Consider the following 20,135-nt stretch of genomic DNA (forward strand, 5'->3'; position numbering starts at 1 on the left):
TTTTGCTTGTAAGCAGGAATCAGGAGGATATAATTATGGTCTGATATGCCAAATGGAGGGCGAGGGAGAGGTTTGTATGCATCTCTAGAGTTTTTTTTCCTCTGGTTGCAGATGTGAAATGCTGGTAGAAATTAGGTAAAATGGATTTAAGTTTGCCTGCATTAAAGGACGCTTCTGGATGAACATTTTCTTTTTTGCTTATGGCCTTATACAGCTCGTTGAGTACGTTCTTTGTGCAAGCATCGGTTTGTGGTGGTAAATAGACGGCTACGAATAATATAGATGAGAACTCTCTTGGTAGATATTGTGGTCTACAGCTTATCGTGAGGTATTCTGCCTCAGGCGAGCAATACCTCGAGACTTCTTTTATAATAGACATCGCGCTCCAGCAGTTATTGACAAATAGACACACACTCCGGCCCCTCGTCTTACCAGACGTAGTTGCTCTGTCCTGCCGATGCACAGAGATGCCAGCCAGCTCTATATTATCCGTGTCGTCGTTCAGCCACGTCTCGGTGAAACATGAGATATTACAGCTTTTAATGTCCCGTTGGTAGGATAGTCTTAATTGTAGATCGTCCAGTTTATTTTCAAATGATTGCACATTGGCCAATAATACGCAGGGAAGTGGTGGTTTACCTACTCGTCGGGCAAATTCTTACAAGTCACCCTGCCCTCCTCCCCCTTTTCCTCCATATTTTCTTCGCACTGACAATGGATTTAGGCCTTGTCTTGACAATGTAGTATATCCTTCACATCGGACTCATTAAAGAAGAACTCTTCATCCTGTTCGAGGTGAGTAATCGCTGTTTTGATGTCCAGAAGCTCTTTTCGGTCATAAGAGACGGTAGCAGCAACATTATGTACAGATTTTCATCAAATTGACTGTTTAGTCTGTGAGTGATGACGTAGTGCACATAAAAATTACTTTTGTAGTTAAATTCCCATGAGCTGAGTAAAAATATGAGTTAAATGGGTTTCCATCACAGGAGGTTAGTGACACCTTAATTGGGGAGGACGGGCTTGTGGTAATGGCTGGAGCGGTGTAAGTGAAATGGAATCAACATGGTTTCCATGTGTTTGATGCCATTCCATTCAGCCGTCCTCGCCTCAGCAGTATCCACTGATTTCCATCGCATTTTCAACTCCACTGATGATTTTGTCAGAAGAAATGTTGTGTTGTTTACCAAATGTGCCCACTGTGGTCTTGGCATGTGTGCTTTAGCCAACAGCTCGCAGATACAGTGAGGGTATAGCCTACATGATGAGAGCAAGATAATTTGTATTTGTCAAATGGCACCAGACTAAGAACCCCGATATTTATTGGAAAGCACCAAGCTCATCACTGTGCACTTCCAACACCCTGTGAAGTTCGTCATAATTTATTTAATCTGTAGGCTAATGAACTGCATGCTTTCTTAAGTCATAGCAGGAGGACCACACAACATATCATTGCGTGACACCACGTTTACTTCGATACGATGGTTATTACATCAATATTTTCGCATGAAGGCGTTTCCACCGCTATTTCTTGCATCATTCATTTTACCAACACAAAAAGATCCCACCCTGTCTAGCTTATTTTCTTTTGTCGACATTTGGAAAGTTTACCAGAAAATTTGCTGTTTACATCAGGCCTTACATCAGTTTTTATCCAACATGTACTTTACTGGCATAAAAACGCTGGATGGAAACCTGGTTATTGAAAACTCCAAATTGAGCAGAACAATCATACATTCACATGCAAGCCTCACATAAATGTCAACACCTTTCAGACCCAATTACATTTTTGGACTGAAGGAAATACATGCACTTGTGACTTGAAGGTGTAACTGTTGTCATTGTAAATCAATCACCCATCAAAACCAATTCATATCTTAATTTCATTAAACAAAAATTCTTCAATTTATTTATCTGTACACTATCCAGTGGATAAACTCAAATGATCAATGACAAATGCAATTTACAGACAGGTTAAACAACCTTTTCCTTTACTAAGGGAGAGAACAGCTATGAATAAGATTCTTTAGTTGTATATTCAAATATTATTATTTCAAGTACATAAAATCATAATAAAAGTGCTGTTCAAACATGACCAGTATGCTCTACTAGATTGAGGACATCATAAACTCACTTCTTCTTTCACTATAACTGTAATATTGGTCTCTGTGTGTTCAACAGAGATGTGTTCTGAAAATCGACCTCATCTGAGTTCTCTACTGTACATCCTCGATTATTGGACAATACTGTATACAAAGAACATTCTTACTGATAAACGTACACAAAAGTGATGCTTATAATGAAACAGACAACACAGGTCATCACTGCCAGAAATGTATGGATGAAAACCATTGTTACACTTCGTAGGCCCTGATCAGCGAAAGCCGTCATACTGCTCAATCATCAGCTTTGGACAATTTGAATAACAACACATCATGGCCCCCTGGTTTCTGTATAAAATGACTGCAGAATGATGGTAGAAGCACAAGCTGATCCACTGTCAACCACCAACCACCAACATGGGCAAGGTAATCTGATCTGACTCACAGTAGCTACATGTAGGCTACAGTTTTACAAAAGTGAAATGTACATTCTATATTCTGTAAATATAATAGTACAGTAACATTATTTAGCTATCTGTTATAAGAATCAGTTATAGGAATTCAGTAATTCAACATTACCCAGAGTCTAAAAAAATGCAATTAGCCTATATGCTTGATGATTTTTTTGACTTTTCATGAGTTGTTATACAGTATGTCTCTCTTTTCCTATAGATTATCTTCTACGAGGAGAGGAACTTCCAGGGCCGCAACTATGAGTGCATGACCGACTGCCCTGACATGTCCCCCTACATGTCCCGCTGCCAGTCCTGCAGGGTTGAGAGCGGCTGCTTCATGGTGTATGAGCGCAACAACTTCATGGGCCAGCAGTTCTTCATGAGGAGGGGAGAGTATCCTGACATGATGCGCATGATGAGCATGGGCATGATGTTCGACAACATCAGGTCCTGCAGAATGATCCCCCAGGTAAGACACCTTATCTCATAGATCATACATTATAGTGTAATTGCCTTTTTGAAGACATACAACATTCAAAGTACATAAGTGTCCTAAAATAATGTTGTTTTTATTGCATTTCAGCACAGAGGATCCTTCAAGATGAGGATCTACGAGAGGGAGAACTTCGGAGGTCAGATGCACGAGATGATGGACGACTGTGACTCCATCCAGGATCGTTTCCGCATGTCTGACTGCCAGTCCTGCAACGTGATGGACGGCCACTGGCTGATGTATGAGCAGCCCCATTACAGAGGCAGGATGATGTACATGAGGCCTGGAGAGTACAGGAACTTCAGGGAGATGGGCATGGGAATGGGAGGCATGAGCCAGGGATCCATGAGATTCATGAGCATGAAGCGTATCAATGATATGTGCAATTAAATGTCTTTAATTGTTCATGGTAATAAAATAATTGAAGATCTTTCATAACTTAATTGTCTTTCTGATTTTCATACCAGTATTAATCTTAAGGCAAAATAAATGGAACGCAATATTTACAATATCATTGAAGCTTTGTAAATATTCCCACAATGATTACATGGGCATGGACACGTACATGTACAGTATAAGTATCTAGTAGGGTACACATGGTACAACGTCTTCAAGCAAACCTTTTAAATTGTGCAAGCTGCTCTCCCAGTTTCAGGTCATACCTGGATGCTTTTGTAAAGTTTATTAGTTATTTACTGTAGTTCATAGATTGTTTTTCAAATCACTAAGAAATAGTTATAATAGAATGGTTGAAATTATGTTCTTGTCATTTAACTGGTTGCCCGAGCTTACATGGCTGCACTAGTATTCATTTCAGTAGTAATCAATAACGTTACAATCATATATCAACTCACTATTTTGCAAGCACCAATATAACAATCACATAACTTCAAACATTTTGTTATAACTGTTTAGCTATTTATCTGATCTATAAACTAGTAATTAACATTTTATAAACAACTTATTGTCCCCTCATAAATCCCTTTACCTTAAAATACATTTTATTGGAACAACTGGAAAAGGATTTAATTAATTACATTCCATATAATTATATATTTAAATATACATAAATACATTTTTAATATGTTAAAGCCTCGTGTTATGGACAGGGAATGTAGAGGAGGAGACAGATACAGTGAGTAAGAGAGGGGAATGACCAAGATGGGGTTCGTAACCTCGTTGCCAGTGGGTATTGTGGTCCTGAGTCGGCAGCTCTACCACTAGACCTGACTCTGGGCTGATCCATACAATTCTAAAGGGAGGAAAAGATTCCTATGAGGATTACCTCATTCGCATATTTCCCAGAGTGCTTATTTCACACGTCACATGGGAAGATGATGTTATAATGTCTCAACAGGAGGCCCACAACTGTGGATGTAGATGGTCTTCAGAACAAACAAATAGCCTACCATATTTATGGACTATGTTACCAAGGGATAGCATACATAAAGGTCCAAATCCCAACCTCAGGTCCATGTGCTAAACTTTATTGTAAATCATGCTTTGAGGTCAAATTAACATTCTGCAACTCAATTACCAAAGCACTGTGGGCCCATATTAAATACAGAATATTTTGATGGATGTAAGCTGTCAGTCAGACTCTGCAAAAGTGAAACCGAAACTCAACTCTATGGTTAAATTAAGGTATTAATTAGGAATGGTTACGGTAAGGTTTAAGGTTTGAGATATGGTTAAAACAGAAAATAACTGGGATAAAAATGAGTGCCTAGCACTGGGACTTAACCTGTGATCCTTGAAGACGTAGCTCACGGTTTAAACTCTTCTAACTCCATCCACAACACCCTAGCAAGCAAAGAACCTACTAGATCGTAATAGGTGCACATGTTTCCCCTAGTGGACTGTATGAAATTGCAATGGAAATAATCGTAATCTGGAGTCTGCAGTTATGAACCCGGGATTGATATTCCATATGAGAACGGCCTGAGGTTCTGTTAGGATTTCGGCCAAAGAAAATAGCAGGGGTCCAAGCACTGAACATTGAAATACACCAAATTCAACTTTGATTTGTTATCTATCTGCACAAATACATATCCGTTTGATTAGTAAACTATACAGTAAAACAGTTGAGAACATATCCTCAAATGCAAAACAAGTTTTCAAGTCTGTTTAGGATAATAAAAAGTGTTGGGCTGCTGATTGGCAAAAAAAACAAATGTGAGATTAAGGTGTATTTATGTTTAATTTCAAAATGGGCATAGAGGGAGGTTGAAGACAAATAAGGGAAATGTGCTCAGAACACTTCTAGTTTTATATGTGACCGACTGGGTACCATTCACTTCTAGTTTTATGTGTGTGTGATCGACTGGGTACCATTCACTTCTAGTTTTACGTGTGGTTCATGATGATGAAGAACCAAATTTAAAGAGCAACATTCTAAAAAAAGAGCTAATATTATGTAGAGCAAGGTATAAAGTGTGGTATCTACATTTTTTATACAGTATGCAGAAACTACGGTTCAGTTTAGTTCATTGTTTTAACTGTTATGCTGTGCAGAATTGTGCTTGATTTTCATTGAATGAGTTGGTATTCTCTCTGTCACTCACATTGAGGTATTGAGAGTTGCTGGTGTGTGTTGTGATTTTATGGTTTTACTTTAGTAGTAAAGTATTTTAGGTGTGTGAAGTAAGCATTCTTACGTCTTCAGATAATGGCTTGAAAAACATTTTAAAAAAATGATTGGATGATGACTATGACCAGTAGTTTTCTCTCTACAGTATGAAACATAAAACTATTAGATGTCTCAATTCAACAAATTTGCTGAAACTTTGCAAGGTGTAAAGAGTACAGTATGTTTTCATACTTATTGAGTGAACACTAGAGAAGACAATAGGATGGCGGGTGGACCTAACTTTTATTAATTTCAATGTTGGCTCAGTTTCATGTTGACAATGTATTTCCTCTCAGTTTGGGTGAGCAACAACACGTCTGATGGAGCCAATCCTGGAATTGATGGATCCCCAGTCACTGTATCTCCTGTACTCGCCAGGCCTCAGGAGATACTGCCTTCCTCTGTAGTTGGGATGCTCATAGAAGAGCCAATACCCCTCCATAACATTGCAAGAGTGGATATCATTGTAATGGAATCGATCGTAGAGGGAGGGGCAGTCATCGGCAAACTCCAGCATCTGACCGCCAAAGTCAGAGCGCTCGTAGATTCTCATCTTGTGAGCGCCCTGATTCTGAGAACAAGGAGGAGAAGATGGGTACGTTCATTCAGCCACTTTACTATTAAGTTTCAAGTTTCATGTTTATTTGCCATGTGTATTACTACCTACATCAATGATGGGTTAACTTGTATACCAGGAAAGAGGAATATGGGCTCACTTGAGGGATCATGCGGCAGGATTTCACGCAATCATTAAAGCCCATCCAGCGCTGGTAGTCGGGATACTCGCCCCTTCTCAGGAAGTACTGGTAGCCCATGTAGTTTGGCCGCTCATAGACCATCCAGCTACCACTCTCCACTTGGATGGAGTTACAGTGGCTGAAATGGGTGTGCAGGTCGGCACAGTCGGTGTTGCACTCATAGGAACGACCCTGGAAGTTCTTGTCCTCGTAGAAGATTATCTAAAAATACGAATGGAAGTAAACATGCATAAAATGGAAAGAACATTGAGTTTTGTGTCATGCAAAGGATCAAACAACTGAGTGTCTATCTCGCAGCCAGGTGTTCATTGTTCTTTGTTCTGTCAGACAAACAATGAGCAAGAAGGTGTGACAGGACAAAAGATGTGCAGCGAAACAGCATGCCTTACTTTTCCCATTGTGTTAGCTAAATGTGATCACACTGCAACACTGACTAAGCGAGCCATGGTCCTTTTATATCCTATAGGAATAGAGACATTGTTATGTTAATCAATTGACTTTAGATGTCAGCCTTTTTGAAAACACAGTATGGCTGCCAAATTACAAAAGATAGTTGTTTTTCTTTGTCAGCAGGGCGAATTGCCCTTTTGTTATGTACACAAAGGCTTCAGTGGTGCTAATTAACTTATCATGTAACTCTACACATGTTTATCAGTGGAAAACCAAAATCTGATAACTAAAAGAACGGATGACAGAATATTCAACCCAAAACTGATGACAGAATACCCAATGCAAAACGTATTTATCAAGCATTTATTTGATCTTTAAAAGTAAGCTCTCATATATACACATTCATTGATTGTTATGAATCACCTTCACTGTGGTGAATATTAAATATGATCGGATGCGCACAAATATTACCATTATTGTTTGACATATACTACTTTCTGCATCGCTACCCTACTTCTAAATATAATTCATGAACATTTCAAACACACAGCAAACTATAATAAAAGTATGAAGGATAATACAAAAAAATGGGATTTGACTCCCCTTGCCTGGTGGTTTCAGTACTGTTTCAGTGGTCAGGCTTTGGAATATGTCCAGCCAAACTTGTGCTCATGCCACCTGTGATCTCAGTTGACCCACAGCCAAGTGAGTGGCTGCTGGTGTGGACAACAACTCAGGTCATGTGACTGACTGTATTGAGTTTTACAATATACCACCCAGTGGCCAACAGGAGAGTGGCCTTGAATATTTACAGTGGGACTCATTTTGACTGTAATGAATGGCTGCTTCCCGGTTCTGCAGCCATTTCCGTAAGTGCCTAATGCTACCTGAATGGCATGACTGTGAATTGGAACAGGCCAAACTATTAAAAGGTACTGTGTACCAACATGCTCACCAGTAATGTATTCAAATAGCAAACTGCGGCCACAACCTTGCTCTTCCTCTCTGTAACAACTCTGCTAGTTGATAGACAATCACAACTTGGTTTGAACTTACTTTGAGGTTAAACATACAATTTGAGAGATTGCAGTTCCATTATTTTTGTTAATCAAACATTAATGTCTATAACTACATAAACAAACCAAATGATGCTTTTGTTTTCAAGGTAAGGAAATATAGTGACGACTACAGCTGCAGATCCTAGGCCAAATACCCCAGGTTATTTGTCAATGTCAAATCTTCTGACAGTTGACAGCCTTATTCTAGCTAGATAATCAAGTTTATTGGTATTTTTAGGAAACATGTTTCTGTACAGGTTGCTATATGAGCTTCCTAATGAACAATATTAAAACGCTTCATGACATAGTACTGTATATAAAGAATCAGTTTTTTATTCATTAAATCTAATTAGTATATTTAGTGTTATTTTGTATTAGTCAACACTTTGTTTAATTAATAGAAATGTATACACATCTAAATTATGAATATATAGATATACATTATGATACATACATTGTATTTTTATAAATAAATATGATATACATTTATAATATAAAATAATATATTAGTATAAAATGTAAATAAAAAATATTATCGAAATCATAATGTGGGCCTCTGTCTTTGGATAAGTCTGACATCTATAAGGATTGCATCTAATGGTTAAAATAATAAACCTCCCACTGTACATGATTGAGATACAGTTATTTGACTGATTCACTTTTCTTGAGCCTTCATCTGTACCCATAATCCAGAACTCTGCTATTATACTGTGGAGGTGCTGCCCTCTCCTGGGTTTGCTGTGACTTGTGGATGGCAGTATTTGTGGAGCATACATTGTACAGCCTTGGAGGTGTATTACAGTAAGTCGCCACTTCAATAAAAAATAATAATGTACTGTTTCTTAGCTGTTTAAACATTCCAAAGAGGCATTCCCAACAAATATCCACAATTCCTGTTTTTCCTTTACAGTATGAATAATAAGAGCTGATGCAGCTGAAGCATGAGCTGTATACTGATGCTGATACAAAGTACTTTCTACAAATTGTTGACTTACTACTAGAATAGACAGTACTTACTAACATTTAATTCAACATTAACCTTATGTAATGATCAGTGGTTTTAACAGATTCTAATTCTAATTCAAGTTTTGAAGTGGTATGCATCGTAACAACCTCATCACCTGGGGAGGACATGTCCTGGTGTACTGTTCCCATTGCACTGGGAAACCGAACCATATGAAAATGCAGATTAATGTTCTGATTGCACCTTTACCTCAAACCAAGGACTCAAATGAAAATGAAAGAGACTTCAATTTAAAAGGTAAGTGATTTTATTTATACTCAAATTTTAGACATGAGTGCGTTTAATAACAAGAATCCATGATGCGCCTCATGCTGTTGAACCTCATGGGGTTGGAGCCCATGTGCATGCTCAAATCTCTCATGTTCCTGTACTCTCCAGGCCTCATGTACATCTGCCTGCCTCTGTAGTGGGGCTGCTCGTACATCAGCCAGTGGCCGTCCATCACGTTGCAGGACTGCATGTCGTTCATACGGAAACGATCGGTCATGGACTCACAGTCATCGCTCAGCTCGTGCATCTGACCTCCGAAGTTCTCCTTCTCGTACATCCTCATCCTAAAGTTTCCTCTGTGCTGTAAACGAATATGGGAAAAGTGTTTTACCAAATTGTGCGAAATATACGTTCACATTGCTTTTGCTGGAGCTGTCCGTACGGCCTATGGGAGTCAAAATGAACAGGTGAATTAAATTTACCATGGGGATGTTACGGCAAGACCTGATGCAATCGTTCATGCCCATACGCTGGTGGTCACCATACTCTCCCCTTCTCACAAAGTACTGGTTTCCCATGAAGTTGGAATGATCATAGACCATGAAGCAGCCGCTCTCAACCCTGCAGGAGTTGCACCTGCTCAGGTAGGAGGTCAGCTCAGGGCAGTCGCTGGAGGTCTCATAGGAACGACCCTGGAAGTTCCTGTCCTCGTAGAAGATGATCTAAAAACACACAACAAAACCATAATTTACAAAAACAAATTGTAGTTCTAACAGTACAGTACAATTGATTGATTGTTATAAACAAATTAGAAAAAGCTTAAAAGTCAAATTCCGTCAAAGCTCCCCACACCTTTCCCATAGACATGGTTGCAGTTACTGTATTGGTCTCAGGATTGTACAATTTTCTGTATGTTCCCCTATCGCTTTTATACTTGAGCCGACAGCCAAAGAATATGTGGCTCCATTGTTCAAACCCCTGACAGAGCAATATGGCACAGAGGCCCACCCTGTACAGTTCAATTCAAAGTGGCCTTTAAAGGGTCATTATTTGCAGCTGTGTGCATTTGTGAGGAAAGCCCATCTCTTTATTGTTTCTGTTGAATAACAGTATGAAGGTGAACTCTTCATATCGAGACTTTTCAGAGATATCAACAAACCTAACTGACATTTGTTCATGGTTATTACGATTTAAATCTTTATATTTAAAAAAGCACCAAAAAATAGTAGCATCATGATTCAAACATTAGTCTATTAGAAAAAGATAACACATTACTGAATTTTTTTATTCATATTAACTGGTCTTGCCCAGTGTTAATACATGTGGATGAATGTATTTTTTATCCTAATGTTATAAAATGCTTGTTGATATTTTCTATCCTCCAACAAAACTGCTGCATAAAATGTATCAATTGACAAATTGTATAACTGGAATCCAAAACATTATAGTTACGGTTTGTATAGTGGTTAATACCCTCTAAGGAAAAAAGGTTTCCAAAAGTGTTTGGCTGTCCCCATAAAAGCTCAGTTTTTGGTTCCAGGTAGAACCCATGTTTTTCTGTGGAAAGGGTTCTACATGGAACCCATAAGGGTTCTACCTAGAACCAAAATAGTTTTACATGGAACCAAAAAGGGTTCTTCAAAGGCTTTTCCTATGGGGACAGCTGAAGAACCATTTTAGGTTCTAGATAGGACCTTTTTTTCTAAGAGTGTATGTTTTCACTGATATTTACCTGGTATTTATTTGGAAATAATTCGGTACCAATGGACACTTTCTTCTACTTACCTCAAATAACTCAATAGTTGGTAACTGCCTAGCACCTAATAATGCTCAGCGATGCTTGTATTAATGGGCCTTGGCCTGTTCCGACAATATTAACAGACCTTGGAACAGTCATGCCGTTTGGGTTGCATTATGCACCGGCTTTGGTCCGTTTCCAATTCACAGTCATGCCGTTTGGGTTGCATTATGCACCGGATTTGGTCCGTTCCCAATTCACAGTCATGCCGTTTGGGTTGCATTATGCACCGGATTTGGTCCGTTCCCAATTCACAGTCATGCCGTTTGCGTTGCATTATGCACTGGATTTGGTCCGTTACCAATTCACAGTCATGCCATTTGGGTTGCATTATGCACCAGATTTGGTCCATTCTTAATTCACAGTCATGCCGTTTGGGTTGCATTATGCACCGGATTTGGTCTGTTCCAATTCACAGTCATGCCATTTGGGTTGCATTATCCTCCTGTTTCAAGGTTCACCTTCCAACAGGACAACGACCTGAAGCACACAGCCAAGACAACGCAGGAGTGGCTTCGGGACAAGTCTCTCAATGTCCTTGAGTGGCCCAGCCAGAGCCCGGACTTGAACCCGATCGAACACCTCTGGAGAGACCTGAAAATAGCTGTGCAGCAACACTCCCCATCCAACCTGACAGAGTTTGAGAGGATCTGCAGAGAAGAATGAGAGAAACTCCCCAAATACAGATGTGCCAAGCTTGTAGTGTCATACCCAAGAAGACTCAATGCTGTAATCGCTGCCAAACGTGCTTCAACAAAGTACTGAGTAAAGGGTCTGAATACTTACATACATTTTATATTTCAAATTTTTTTCTTCATAAATTAGCAAAAATGTATAAAAACCTGCTTTTGCTTTGTCAATATGGGGTATTGTGTGTAGATTGATGAGGGAAAAAAACTATTTAATCAATTTTAGAATAAGGTTGTAACATAACAAAATGTGGAAAAAAGTCAAGGGGTCTGAATACTTTCTGAAGGCACTGTATCTTAGAAAACTACTATCTCACAATGGTTTTGCAAACATGCAGATGTGTTCGTTAGATACAGAAAAACAGGACAAATTACACCCACAAAAAAAGGTGTGACGTGTTAGAAAAATCCAGGTCCATGCATTCAGATGAGTTTTAAATATAAAAAGCCTTTATTGTTTGAGCCTTCAGCAAAACAAATTAATGTATTTATTTATAAAAAAAGAAAAACTTGCAAGGGGAAAAGGGGATACCCTCCATTATTTTTGTTGCTGTAGATTTGGCATACTCTAAGGCATGCTAACCTTTAATCACATATTCATTTTACCATTAAATACAATTATATAGTTACTCTGTTATTTAATCAGTGCAATAAATATGCAATTTCTCAGAAACATTAAGACACATTGATGTCATATGTCAAATTGTGTTCAGTGTGTTCTGTCCCTACAGGGTCATGTTTTGGGTCAGACTCCGCATTCACTCCAGACCTGACTGCCCTCAACCAGCACAAAAACCTCCTGTGGCGGACTGCACTAGCATTGAATAGTCCCCGCGATATGCAACTTTTCAGGGAAGTCAGGAACCAATACACGCAGGCAGTTATGAAAGCAAAGGCTAGCTTTTTCAAACAGAAATTTGCATCCTGTAGCTCTAACTCCAAAACGTTTTAGGACACTGTAAAGTCCATGGAGAATAAGAGCACTTCCTCCCAGCCCCACTGCACTGAGGCTAGGAAACACTGTCACCACTGTCATGACGTTGGCCTGTGGGTAAGGTTTATGACCCCCCCCCCCATAAATAACTTTCTCCCTTCCCCTCTCTTACTGACCCTACTGAAGGACTGCTGTCCTGTTAAATATAGAGAGTCTGGGAACATCAAACAAATGGGGAAAGGAACCATATTTTGGTAATAAAACCAGTTGGAAATATGCTTGATAACGTAATGAGTATGGAGGTCAGTTCATTGTTATCTGGGACATTATGATTGATGACAGGACGACATAAACTGTACCTGAGAAAGTATACACCCTCTAGTTATCAGAGTCACATGGAATTGTTATGCAATTGAAATGTTTGATATTGAAATTGTTTGTTAGGAGATTAAATGTAATTTTAGCTTCCAAATGAAAGAATTGGGTTTTCATAAGGAAAGTGCCCTGCTCGATCAGTGGCCCAACCCTGTGAAGAGACAGGTGTTATAAACGATGAAACACCTCCTTCCCCCCTCTCCACTATATAAGCCTTTGACGAAAAGATAACGTAGTTCCAATACGGGAGGTCTGCAGCCTCTACATTAGAAGGACACACATATCAAGGACAGAACTAAGCCAACCTCGGCGTGAGCTATGGTATGAACTGGTATGAACTTTGAGCTTATTCATTACAGAAGTGATACTTCCTAGCCGTTAAGTTAGCAGCGGCCGCTGTAGACGGGGGCTAGGAAAGGACGGACGACGGATCCAGTCTAACAGACGGACGAAGATACCACCACGTATCCAATTTACCACCAGAGACATTGTTCCGAGTACAAGAAGATCTGTTGGCCAACCCGGCCAGCATCTACGACCAATCTACCGAAGCGCAGCTCAGAGTAAATATTTATTGCATTTTCCTTTTCCAAATGGGCGGTAATTTAGAATGCATAAGATAATGTATTTACGATAGCATAGCTGCTGTTTCTCTGTTGCTAAATCTTCCCGCTCTTTCATTCAAGCCCAACCCCCTTTCCTTTGTGTAACCAGGTTCCGTCCACCGGGACGTTTTCTGTATGACATCATTGGTATTCTGTGTATTTGTAATTCTGTGTGATTAGTTAGGTATTTAGTAAATAAATAATTAAACCCAATTTTGTATTGCTGATTCAACTTGTTAGCCAGAGTTCGTGAAGATAACCAAGAATTTACAACTTTCATTATGAGACTGAAAATAAGATAAGGGTTAATATTGACTGCTATCGATGTAAAATATTACTAAGTATTTTAAGAGTTTATTCGGAAGATAACAGCTCTATAAACGTTCTTCCGTGGTGCCCCGACTTTCTAGTTAATTACATTTACATGATTAGCTTAATCAGGTAATATTAATTACAGAGAAATCATTTTATAAATTAGCATGTCATATCACTTAATCCGGCATAGCCAAAGACACGACACCACCGATAAATCCACGATAATCGAAAATTTCAATAAGCATTTCTCTACGGCTGGCCATGCTTTCCTTCTGGCTACCCCAACCCTGGCCAACAGCTCCGCACCCCCCGCAGCTACTTGCTCAAGCCTCCCCAGCTTCTCCTTCACCCAAATCCAGATAGCAGATGTTCTGAAAGAGCGGCAAAACCTGGACCCGTACAAACCAGCTGGGCTAGACAATCTGGACCCTCTCTTTCTAAAATTATCCGCCGCCATTGTTGCAACCCCTATTACCAGTCTGTTCAACCTCTCTTTTGTATCGTCTGAGATCCCTAAAGATTGGAAATCTGTCACAGTCATCCCCCTCTTCAAAGGGGGTGACACTCTAGAGCCAAACTGTTACAGACCTATATCCATCCTGCCCTGCCTTTATAAAGTCTTCAAAAGCCAAGTTAACAAACAGATCACTGACCATTTCAAATCCCACCGTACCTTCTCCGCTGTTGAATCCGGTTTCCCGAGCTTGTCACGGGTGCACCTCAGCCACGCTCAAGGTACTAAATGATATCATAACAACCATCGATAAAAGATAGTACTGAGCAGCCATCTTCATTGACCTGGCCAAGGCTTTTGACTCTGTCAGTCACCATATTCTTATCGGCAGACTCAACAGCCTTGGTTTCTCAAATGACTGCCTCGCCTGGTTCACCAACTACTTCTCAGATAGAGTTCAGTGTGTCAAATCGAAAGGCCTGTTGTCCGGACCTCTGGCAGTCTCTATGGTGGTACCACAGGGTTCAATTCTCGGGCTGACTCTTTTCTCTGTATACAGTTGAAGTCGGAAATTTACATACAGTTAGGTTGAAGTCATTAAAACTCATTTTTCAACCACTCCACAAATGTATTGTTAACAAACTATAGTTTTGGCAAGTCGGTTTGGACATCTACTTTGTGCATGACACAAGTAATTTTTCCAACAATTGTTTATAGACTATTTCACTTAACTCTAACCCTAACCATAACCCTAACCCTGTATCACAATTCCAGTGGGTCAGAAGTTTACATACATTAAGTTGACTGTGCCTTTAAACAGCTTGGAAAATTCCAGAAAATGATTTCATGGCTTTAGAAGCTTCTGATAGGCGAACTGACATCATATCAGTCAATTGGAGGTGTACCTGTGGATGTATTTCAAGGCCTACTAAGTCTTTGGCTCTTTGCTTGAAATCCTGGGAAAATCAAAAGAAATCAGCCAAGACCTCAGAAAAAACATTGTAGACCTCCACAAGTCTGGTTCATCTCTAGGAGCAATTCCCAAACGCCTGAAGGTACCACGTTCATCTGTACAAACAATAGTACGCAAGTATAAAAACAATGAGACCTCTCAGACGTCACACCGCTCAGGAAGGAGACGCGTTCTGTCTCCTAGAGATGAACGTACTTTAGTGCGAAAAGTGCAAATCAATCCCAGAACAACAGCAAAGGACATTGTGAAGATGCTGGAGGAAACAGGTATACAAGTATCTATATCCAGAGTAAAACGAGTCCTTTATCGACATAACCTGAAAGGCCGCTCAGCAAGGAAGAAGCAACTGCTCCAAAACCACCATAAAAAAGCCAGACTATGGTTTGCAACTGCACATGGGGACAAAGATCGTACTTTTTGGAGAAATGTTTTCTGGTCTGATGAAACAAAAATAGAACTGTTTGGCCATAATGACCATGGTTATGTTTAGAGGAAAAAGGGGGAGGCTTGCAAGTCGAAGAACACCATCCCAGCTGTGAAGCACGGGGGTGGCAGCATCATGTTGTGGGGGTGCTTTGCTGCAGGAGGGACTGGTCCACTTCACAAAATAGATGGCATCATGAGGATGGAAAATGATGTGGATATTTTGAAGCAACATCTCAAGACATCAGTCAGGAAGTTAAAGCTTGGTCGCAAATGGGTCTTCAAAATGGACAATGACTCCAAGCATACTTCCAAAGTTGTGGCAAAATGGCTTAAGGACAACAACGTGAAGGTATTGGAGTGGCCATCACAAAGCCCTGACCTCAATCCTATAGAAAACTTGTGGGCAGAACTGAAAAAGCGTGTACGAGCAAGGAGGCCTACAAACCTAACTCAGTTACACCAGCTCTGTCAGGAGGAATGGGCCAAAATTCACCCAACTTATTGTGGGAAGCTTGTGGAAGGCTACCCGAAACGTTTGACCCAAGTTAAACAATTTAAAGGCAACGCTACCAAATACTAATTGAGTGTATGTAAACTTCTGACCCACTGGGAATGTGATGAAAGAAAAACTAGCTGAAATAAATCATTCTTTCTACGATTATTCTGACATTTTACATTCTTAAAATAAAGTGGTGATCCTAACTGGCCTAAGACAGGGGCTTTTCACTAGGATTAAATGTCAGGAATTGTGAAAAACTGAGTTTGGCTAAGTATTTGGCTAAGGTGTATGTAAACTTCTGACTTTAACTGTATATCAACGATGTCGCTCTTGCTGCGGGTGATTCCCTGATCCACCTCTACGCAGACGACACCATTCTGTATTCATCTGGCCCTTCTTTGGACTCTGTGTTAACAAACCTCCAAACGAGCTTCAATGCCATAGAACACTCCTTCTGTGGCCTCCAACTGCTCTTAAATGCTAGTAAAACTAAATGCATGCTTTTCAACCGATCACTGCCTGTACCCGTCCGCCCGACTAGCATCACTACTCTGGACGGTTCTGACTTAGAATATGTGGACAACTACAAATACCTAGGTGTCTGGCTAGACTGTAAACTCTCCTTCCAGACTCATATTAAACATCTCCAATCCAAAATTAAATCTAGAATCGGCTTCCTATTTCGCCCTGGCCCTCGCTACATATTCGTTGCCAGACCCACTGGCTCCAGGTCATCTATCAGTCTTTGCTAGGTAAAGCTCCTCCTTATCTCAGCTCACTGGACACGATAACAACACCCACCCATAGCACGCGCTCCAGCAGGTATATCTCACAGTTCATCCCCAAAGCCAACACCACATTTGGTCGCCTTCCTTCCAGTTCTCTGCTGCCAATGACTGGAACGAATTGCAAAAATCACTGAAGTTGGAGACTCATATCTCTCTCACTAACTTTAAACATCAGCTATCTGAGCAGCTTACCGATCGCTGCAGCTGTACACAGCCCATCTGTAAATTGCCCACCCAATCTAGTACCTACCTCATCCCCATATTGTTTTTATTTACTTTTTGCTCTTTTGCACACCAGTATTTCTACTTGCACATCATCATTTGCACATCTATCACTCCAGTGTTAATTTGCTAAATTGTTATTACTTCGCTACTATGGCCTATTTATTGCCTTACCTCTTTACACCATTTGCACACACTGTATATAGACATTTAATATTTTTTTTTTATTGTGTTATTGACTGTACGTTTGTTTATTCCATGTGTAACTCTGTGCTGTTGTTTGTGTCGCACTGCTTTGCTTTATCTTGGCCAGGTCGCAGTTGTAAATGACAACTTCTTCTCAACTGGCCTACCTGGTTAAATAAAGGTGAAATAAAAAAATAAAAAATGTTCTGTCCCTACAGGGTCATGTTTTGGGTCAGACACCACGTCATGTTCTGTCCCTACAGGGTCATGTTTTGGGTCAGACACCGCGTCATGTTCTGTCCCTACAGGGTCATGTTTTGGGTTAGCCACCGCGTCATATTCTGTCCCTACAGGGTCATGTTTTGGGTCAGACACCGCGTCATGTTCTGTCCCTACAGGGTCATGTTTTGGGTTAGCCACCGCGTCATGTTCTGTCCCTACAGGGTCATGTTTTGGGTCAGACACCGCGTCATGTTCTGTCCCTACAGGGTCATGTTTTGGGTCAGACACCGCGTCATGTTCTGTCCCTACAGGGTCATGTTTTGGGTCAGACAGCGCGTCATGTTCTGTCCCTACAGGGTCATGTTTTGGGTCAGACACCGCGTCATGTTCTGTCCCTACAGGGTCATGTTTTGGGTCAGACACTGTACTTGGTCATTTCACCTTTTTAAATAGGAATAAGGAAGGAAATACAACCAAAAATACAACAAAAAGTAAAAAAATACATAAAATAACATTTATGTACATTCATTAGATTTCACTGTATATAGACTTTTCTATTGTGTTATTGACTGTAAATTTGTTAATTCCATGTGTAACTCTGTGTTGTTTGTGTTGCACTGCTTTGCTTTATCTTGGCCAGGTCTCAGTTGTAAATGAGAACGTATTCTCAACTGGCCAACCTGGTTAAATAAAGTAAAAGCTAAGCATTGATAGTTATATTACCACTTCCAACACTTTCCCCTACTCTTTGTTTTTTATCTAATCATGGGACTCTAGTTCTACGAAATTGGGCTCCAGTAGTAGAGTGATACTATGGTGTACCCTGCCTAATTTGGTGATTTTATTCAAAAGTAAAGAGTATAGGATCAATGGAGTTTCAACCACTCATGGAAAATTACACTTAAATATTTGAATCATGACAGAGCAGGACTGGACTGGTGAAAATGTGTTGTGTTGGGTAACATTAGACTTTTGCAGAACAAGACAAAAAACTTGATATTAAATAAGAAAAACATTTTTATTTAAAAATCAACTGTTTCATTGAACAAGTGGTCCTGTGAATTTAACAGGAGTCGGTGATCCTTCTGATGGAACTGAACTTCATTCCATTGTGTCCCTGCATCTCCCTGAAGTTCCTGTACTCTCCAGGCCTCATGTACATCTGCCTCCCTTTGTAATGGGGCTGCTCATACATCAGCCAGTGGCCGTCCATCACATTGCAGGACTGGCAGTCAGACATACGGTAACGCTCCTGGATGGAGTCACAGTCGTCCATCATCTCGTGCATCTGACCTCCGAAGTTCTCCTTCTCGTAGATCCTCATCTTGTAGTTTCCTCTGTGCTTTTAACATACATTTTGAACATGGGATTAGTTTATTAAAAACTTAAACTGTTGTGAGAGATGTGTCGTAGTGGTTCATACCATGGGGATATTACGGCAGGATCGGATGCAGTCATTGAAACCCATCATGCGCTGGTAGTCAGGGTACTCGCCCCTCCTCATGAAGTGCTGGTTTCCCATGAAGTCGGGGCGATCGTAGACCATGAAGCAGCCACTCTCAACCCTGCAGGAGTGACACCTGCTCAGGTGGGAGGACATGTCAGGGCAGTCCTGACTGGTCTCATAGGAACGCCCCTGGAAGTTCTTGTCCTCGTAGAAGATGATCTGCAACAAATACTCTTGCAATTAGCCAGAACAATACGTGACCAGAATGTGTTCAGAACTTTCTAGAACTTTCCCTTTTTTGTTGGTTACAATACAATGGCACACTGTACTGCATTATTGCACTTTGTATAGTGTTATTACTGTAAATACTGTACATATTGCTAATAAACTTAATGTATATACAGCATTAATCAGATAATTTGACCTCTAAACTTAAAATAACTGGTGAACCCACCTTTCCGTGCATGTTTATGGTTATTTTGAGCAATGCTATAGCTATGCTAGTCTGCAGCCTGTTTTATACCTGATGTGACATCCAAAGAATCTCCGGTTCCATTGTATTTAACACATGAGTCAGCTGCATGTTATGCTATGGTTGCTCCAACTCTTTGTTACCACAGATGGGAAAGGGTTATTATGTACAGTCAAACGGGGGACAAAATGTTAATTTCTGTCATTTAGATTAAAGTGTCTCTGGAAATATTACTGAACAAAAATATCAACCCAACACTTAAAGTTTTGTTCCCATGTTTCATGAGCTGAAATAAAATATCCCAGAAATGTTCCATACGCACAAAAAACGTATTTCTCTCAGATTTTGCGCATAAATTTATTTACATCCCTGTTATTAAGCATTTCTCCTTTGCCAAGACAATCCATCCACCTGACAGATGTTGCATATCAAGACACTGATTAAACAGCAAGAGCATTACAAATGTGCACCTTGTGCTGGGGACAATAAAAGGCCACTCTAAAATGTGCAGTGTTGTCACCCAACACAATGCCACAGATGTCTCATGTTTTGAGGAGCATGGATTTGCGATGTTGACTGCAGGAATGTCCAACAGAGCTGTTGCCAGAGAT

The 20,135-nt window shown here is 40.1% G+C and overlaps 4 protein-coding genes across 5 annotated transcripts; 1 reads left to right on the forward strand and 3 right to left on the reverse strand.

Moving 5' to 3' along the window:
- The first annotated feature begins 2,475 nt into the window (after positions 1-2,475).
- Positions 2,476-3,488, forward strand: LOC115161511 (gamma-crystallin M1-like). Its single transcript, XM_029712487.1, has 3 exons — positions 2,476-2,528; positions 2,775-3,026; positions 3,141-3,488. The coding sequence occupies exons 1-3, from the start codon at positions 2,520-2,522 to the stop codon at positions 3,438-3,440; spliced, it is 561 nt and encodes a 186-aa protein (XP_029568347.1). The 5' UTR covers positions 2,476-2,519; the 3' UTR covers positions 3,441-3,488.
- A 2,417-nt stretch (positions 3,489-5,905) lies between these two features.
- Positions 5,906-7,670, reverse strand: crygmxl1 (crystallin, gamma MX, like 1). Of its 2 annotated transcripts, XM_029712489.1 has the most exons (4): positions 7,436-7,670; positions 6,827-6,897; positions 6,396-6,638; positions 5,906-6,250 (listed from the first exon to the last, which is right to left on the reverse strand). In XM_029712489.1, the coding sequence occupies exons 2-4, from the start codon at positions 6,833-6,835 to the stop codon at positions 5,972-5,974; spliced, it is 531 nt and encodes a 176-aa protein (XP_029568349.1). In that variant the 5' UTR covers positions 6,836-6,897; positions 7,436-7,670; the 3' UTR covers positions 5,906-5,971. The 2 variants fall into 2 exon arrangements, with proteins under 2 accessions (XP_029568349.1, XP_029568348.1); XM_029712488.1 differs by lacking the exon at positions 7,436-7,670 and having other exon boundaries at positions 6,827-7,373.
- A 1,468-nt stretch (positions 7,671-9,138) lies between these two features.
- LOC115161513 (gamma-crystallin M3-like) lies at positions 9,139-10,056 on the reverse strand. Its single transcript, XM_029712490.1, has 3 exons — positions 9,972-10,056; positions 9,602-9,841; positions 9,139-9,480 (listed from the first exon to the last, which is right to left on the reverse strand). Exons 1-3 carry the CDS (start codon positions 9,984-9,986, stop codon positions 9,190-9,192), a joined length of 546 nt encoding a protein of 181 aa, XP_029568350.1. The 5' UTR covers positions 9,987-10,056; the 3' UTR covers positions 9,139-9,189.
- Positions 10,057-18,604: 8,548 nt separating this feature from the next.
- On the reverse strand, positions 18,605-19,530 carry LOC115161514 (gamma-crystallin M3-like). Its single transcript, XM_029712491.1, has 3 exons — positions 19,507-19,530; positions 19,029-19,271; positions 18,605-18,947 (listed from the first exon to the last, which is right to left on the reverse strand). The coding sequence occupies exons 1-3, from the start codon at positions 19,516-19,518 to the stop codon at positions 18,669-18,671; spliced, it is 534 nt and encodes a 177-aa protein (XP_029568351.1). The 5' UTR covers positions 19,519-19,530; the 3' UTR covers positions 18,605-18,668.
- Positions 19,531-20,135: the final 605 nt, after the last annotated feature.

Source organism: Salmo trutta, chromosome 24 (genome assembly GCF_901001165.1).
Source record: "Salmo trutta chromosome 24, fSalTru1.1, whole genome shotgun sequence".
Classification (NCBI taxonomy): Eukaryota; Metazoa; Chordata; class Actinopteri; order Salmoniformes; family Salmonidae; genus Salmo; species Salmo trutta.

Excerpts from the sequence above, each read along its gene's own strand:
- LOC115161513 (XM_029712490.1), bottom strand. Across the intron at positions 9,481-9,601 it reads CTTGCCGTAACATCCCCATG|CACAGAGGAAACTTTAGGAT; the intron begins GTAAATTTAATT and ends ATTCGTTTACAG.
- LOC115161511 (XM_029712487.1), top strand. Across the intron at positions 3,027-3,140 it reads CCTGCAGAATGATCCCCCAG|CACAGAGGATCCTTCAAGAT; the intron begins GTAAGACACCTT and ends ATTGCATTTCAG.
- LOC115161514 (XM_029712491.1), bottom strand. Across the intron at positions 18,948-19,028 it reads CCTGCCGTAATATCCCCATG|CACAGAGGAAACTACAAGAT; the intron begins GTATGAACCACT and ends GTATGTTAAAAG.
- crygmxl1 (XM_029712489.1), bottom strand. Across the intron at positions 6,251-6,395 it reads CCTGCCGCATGATCCCTCAA|AATCAGGGCGCTCACAAGAT; the intron begins GTGAGCCCATAT and ends CCTTGTTCTCAG.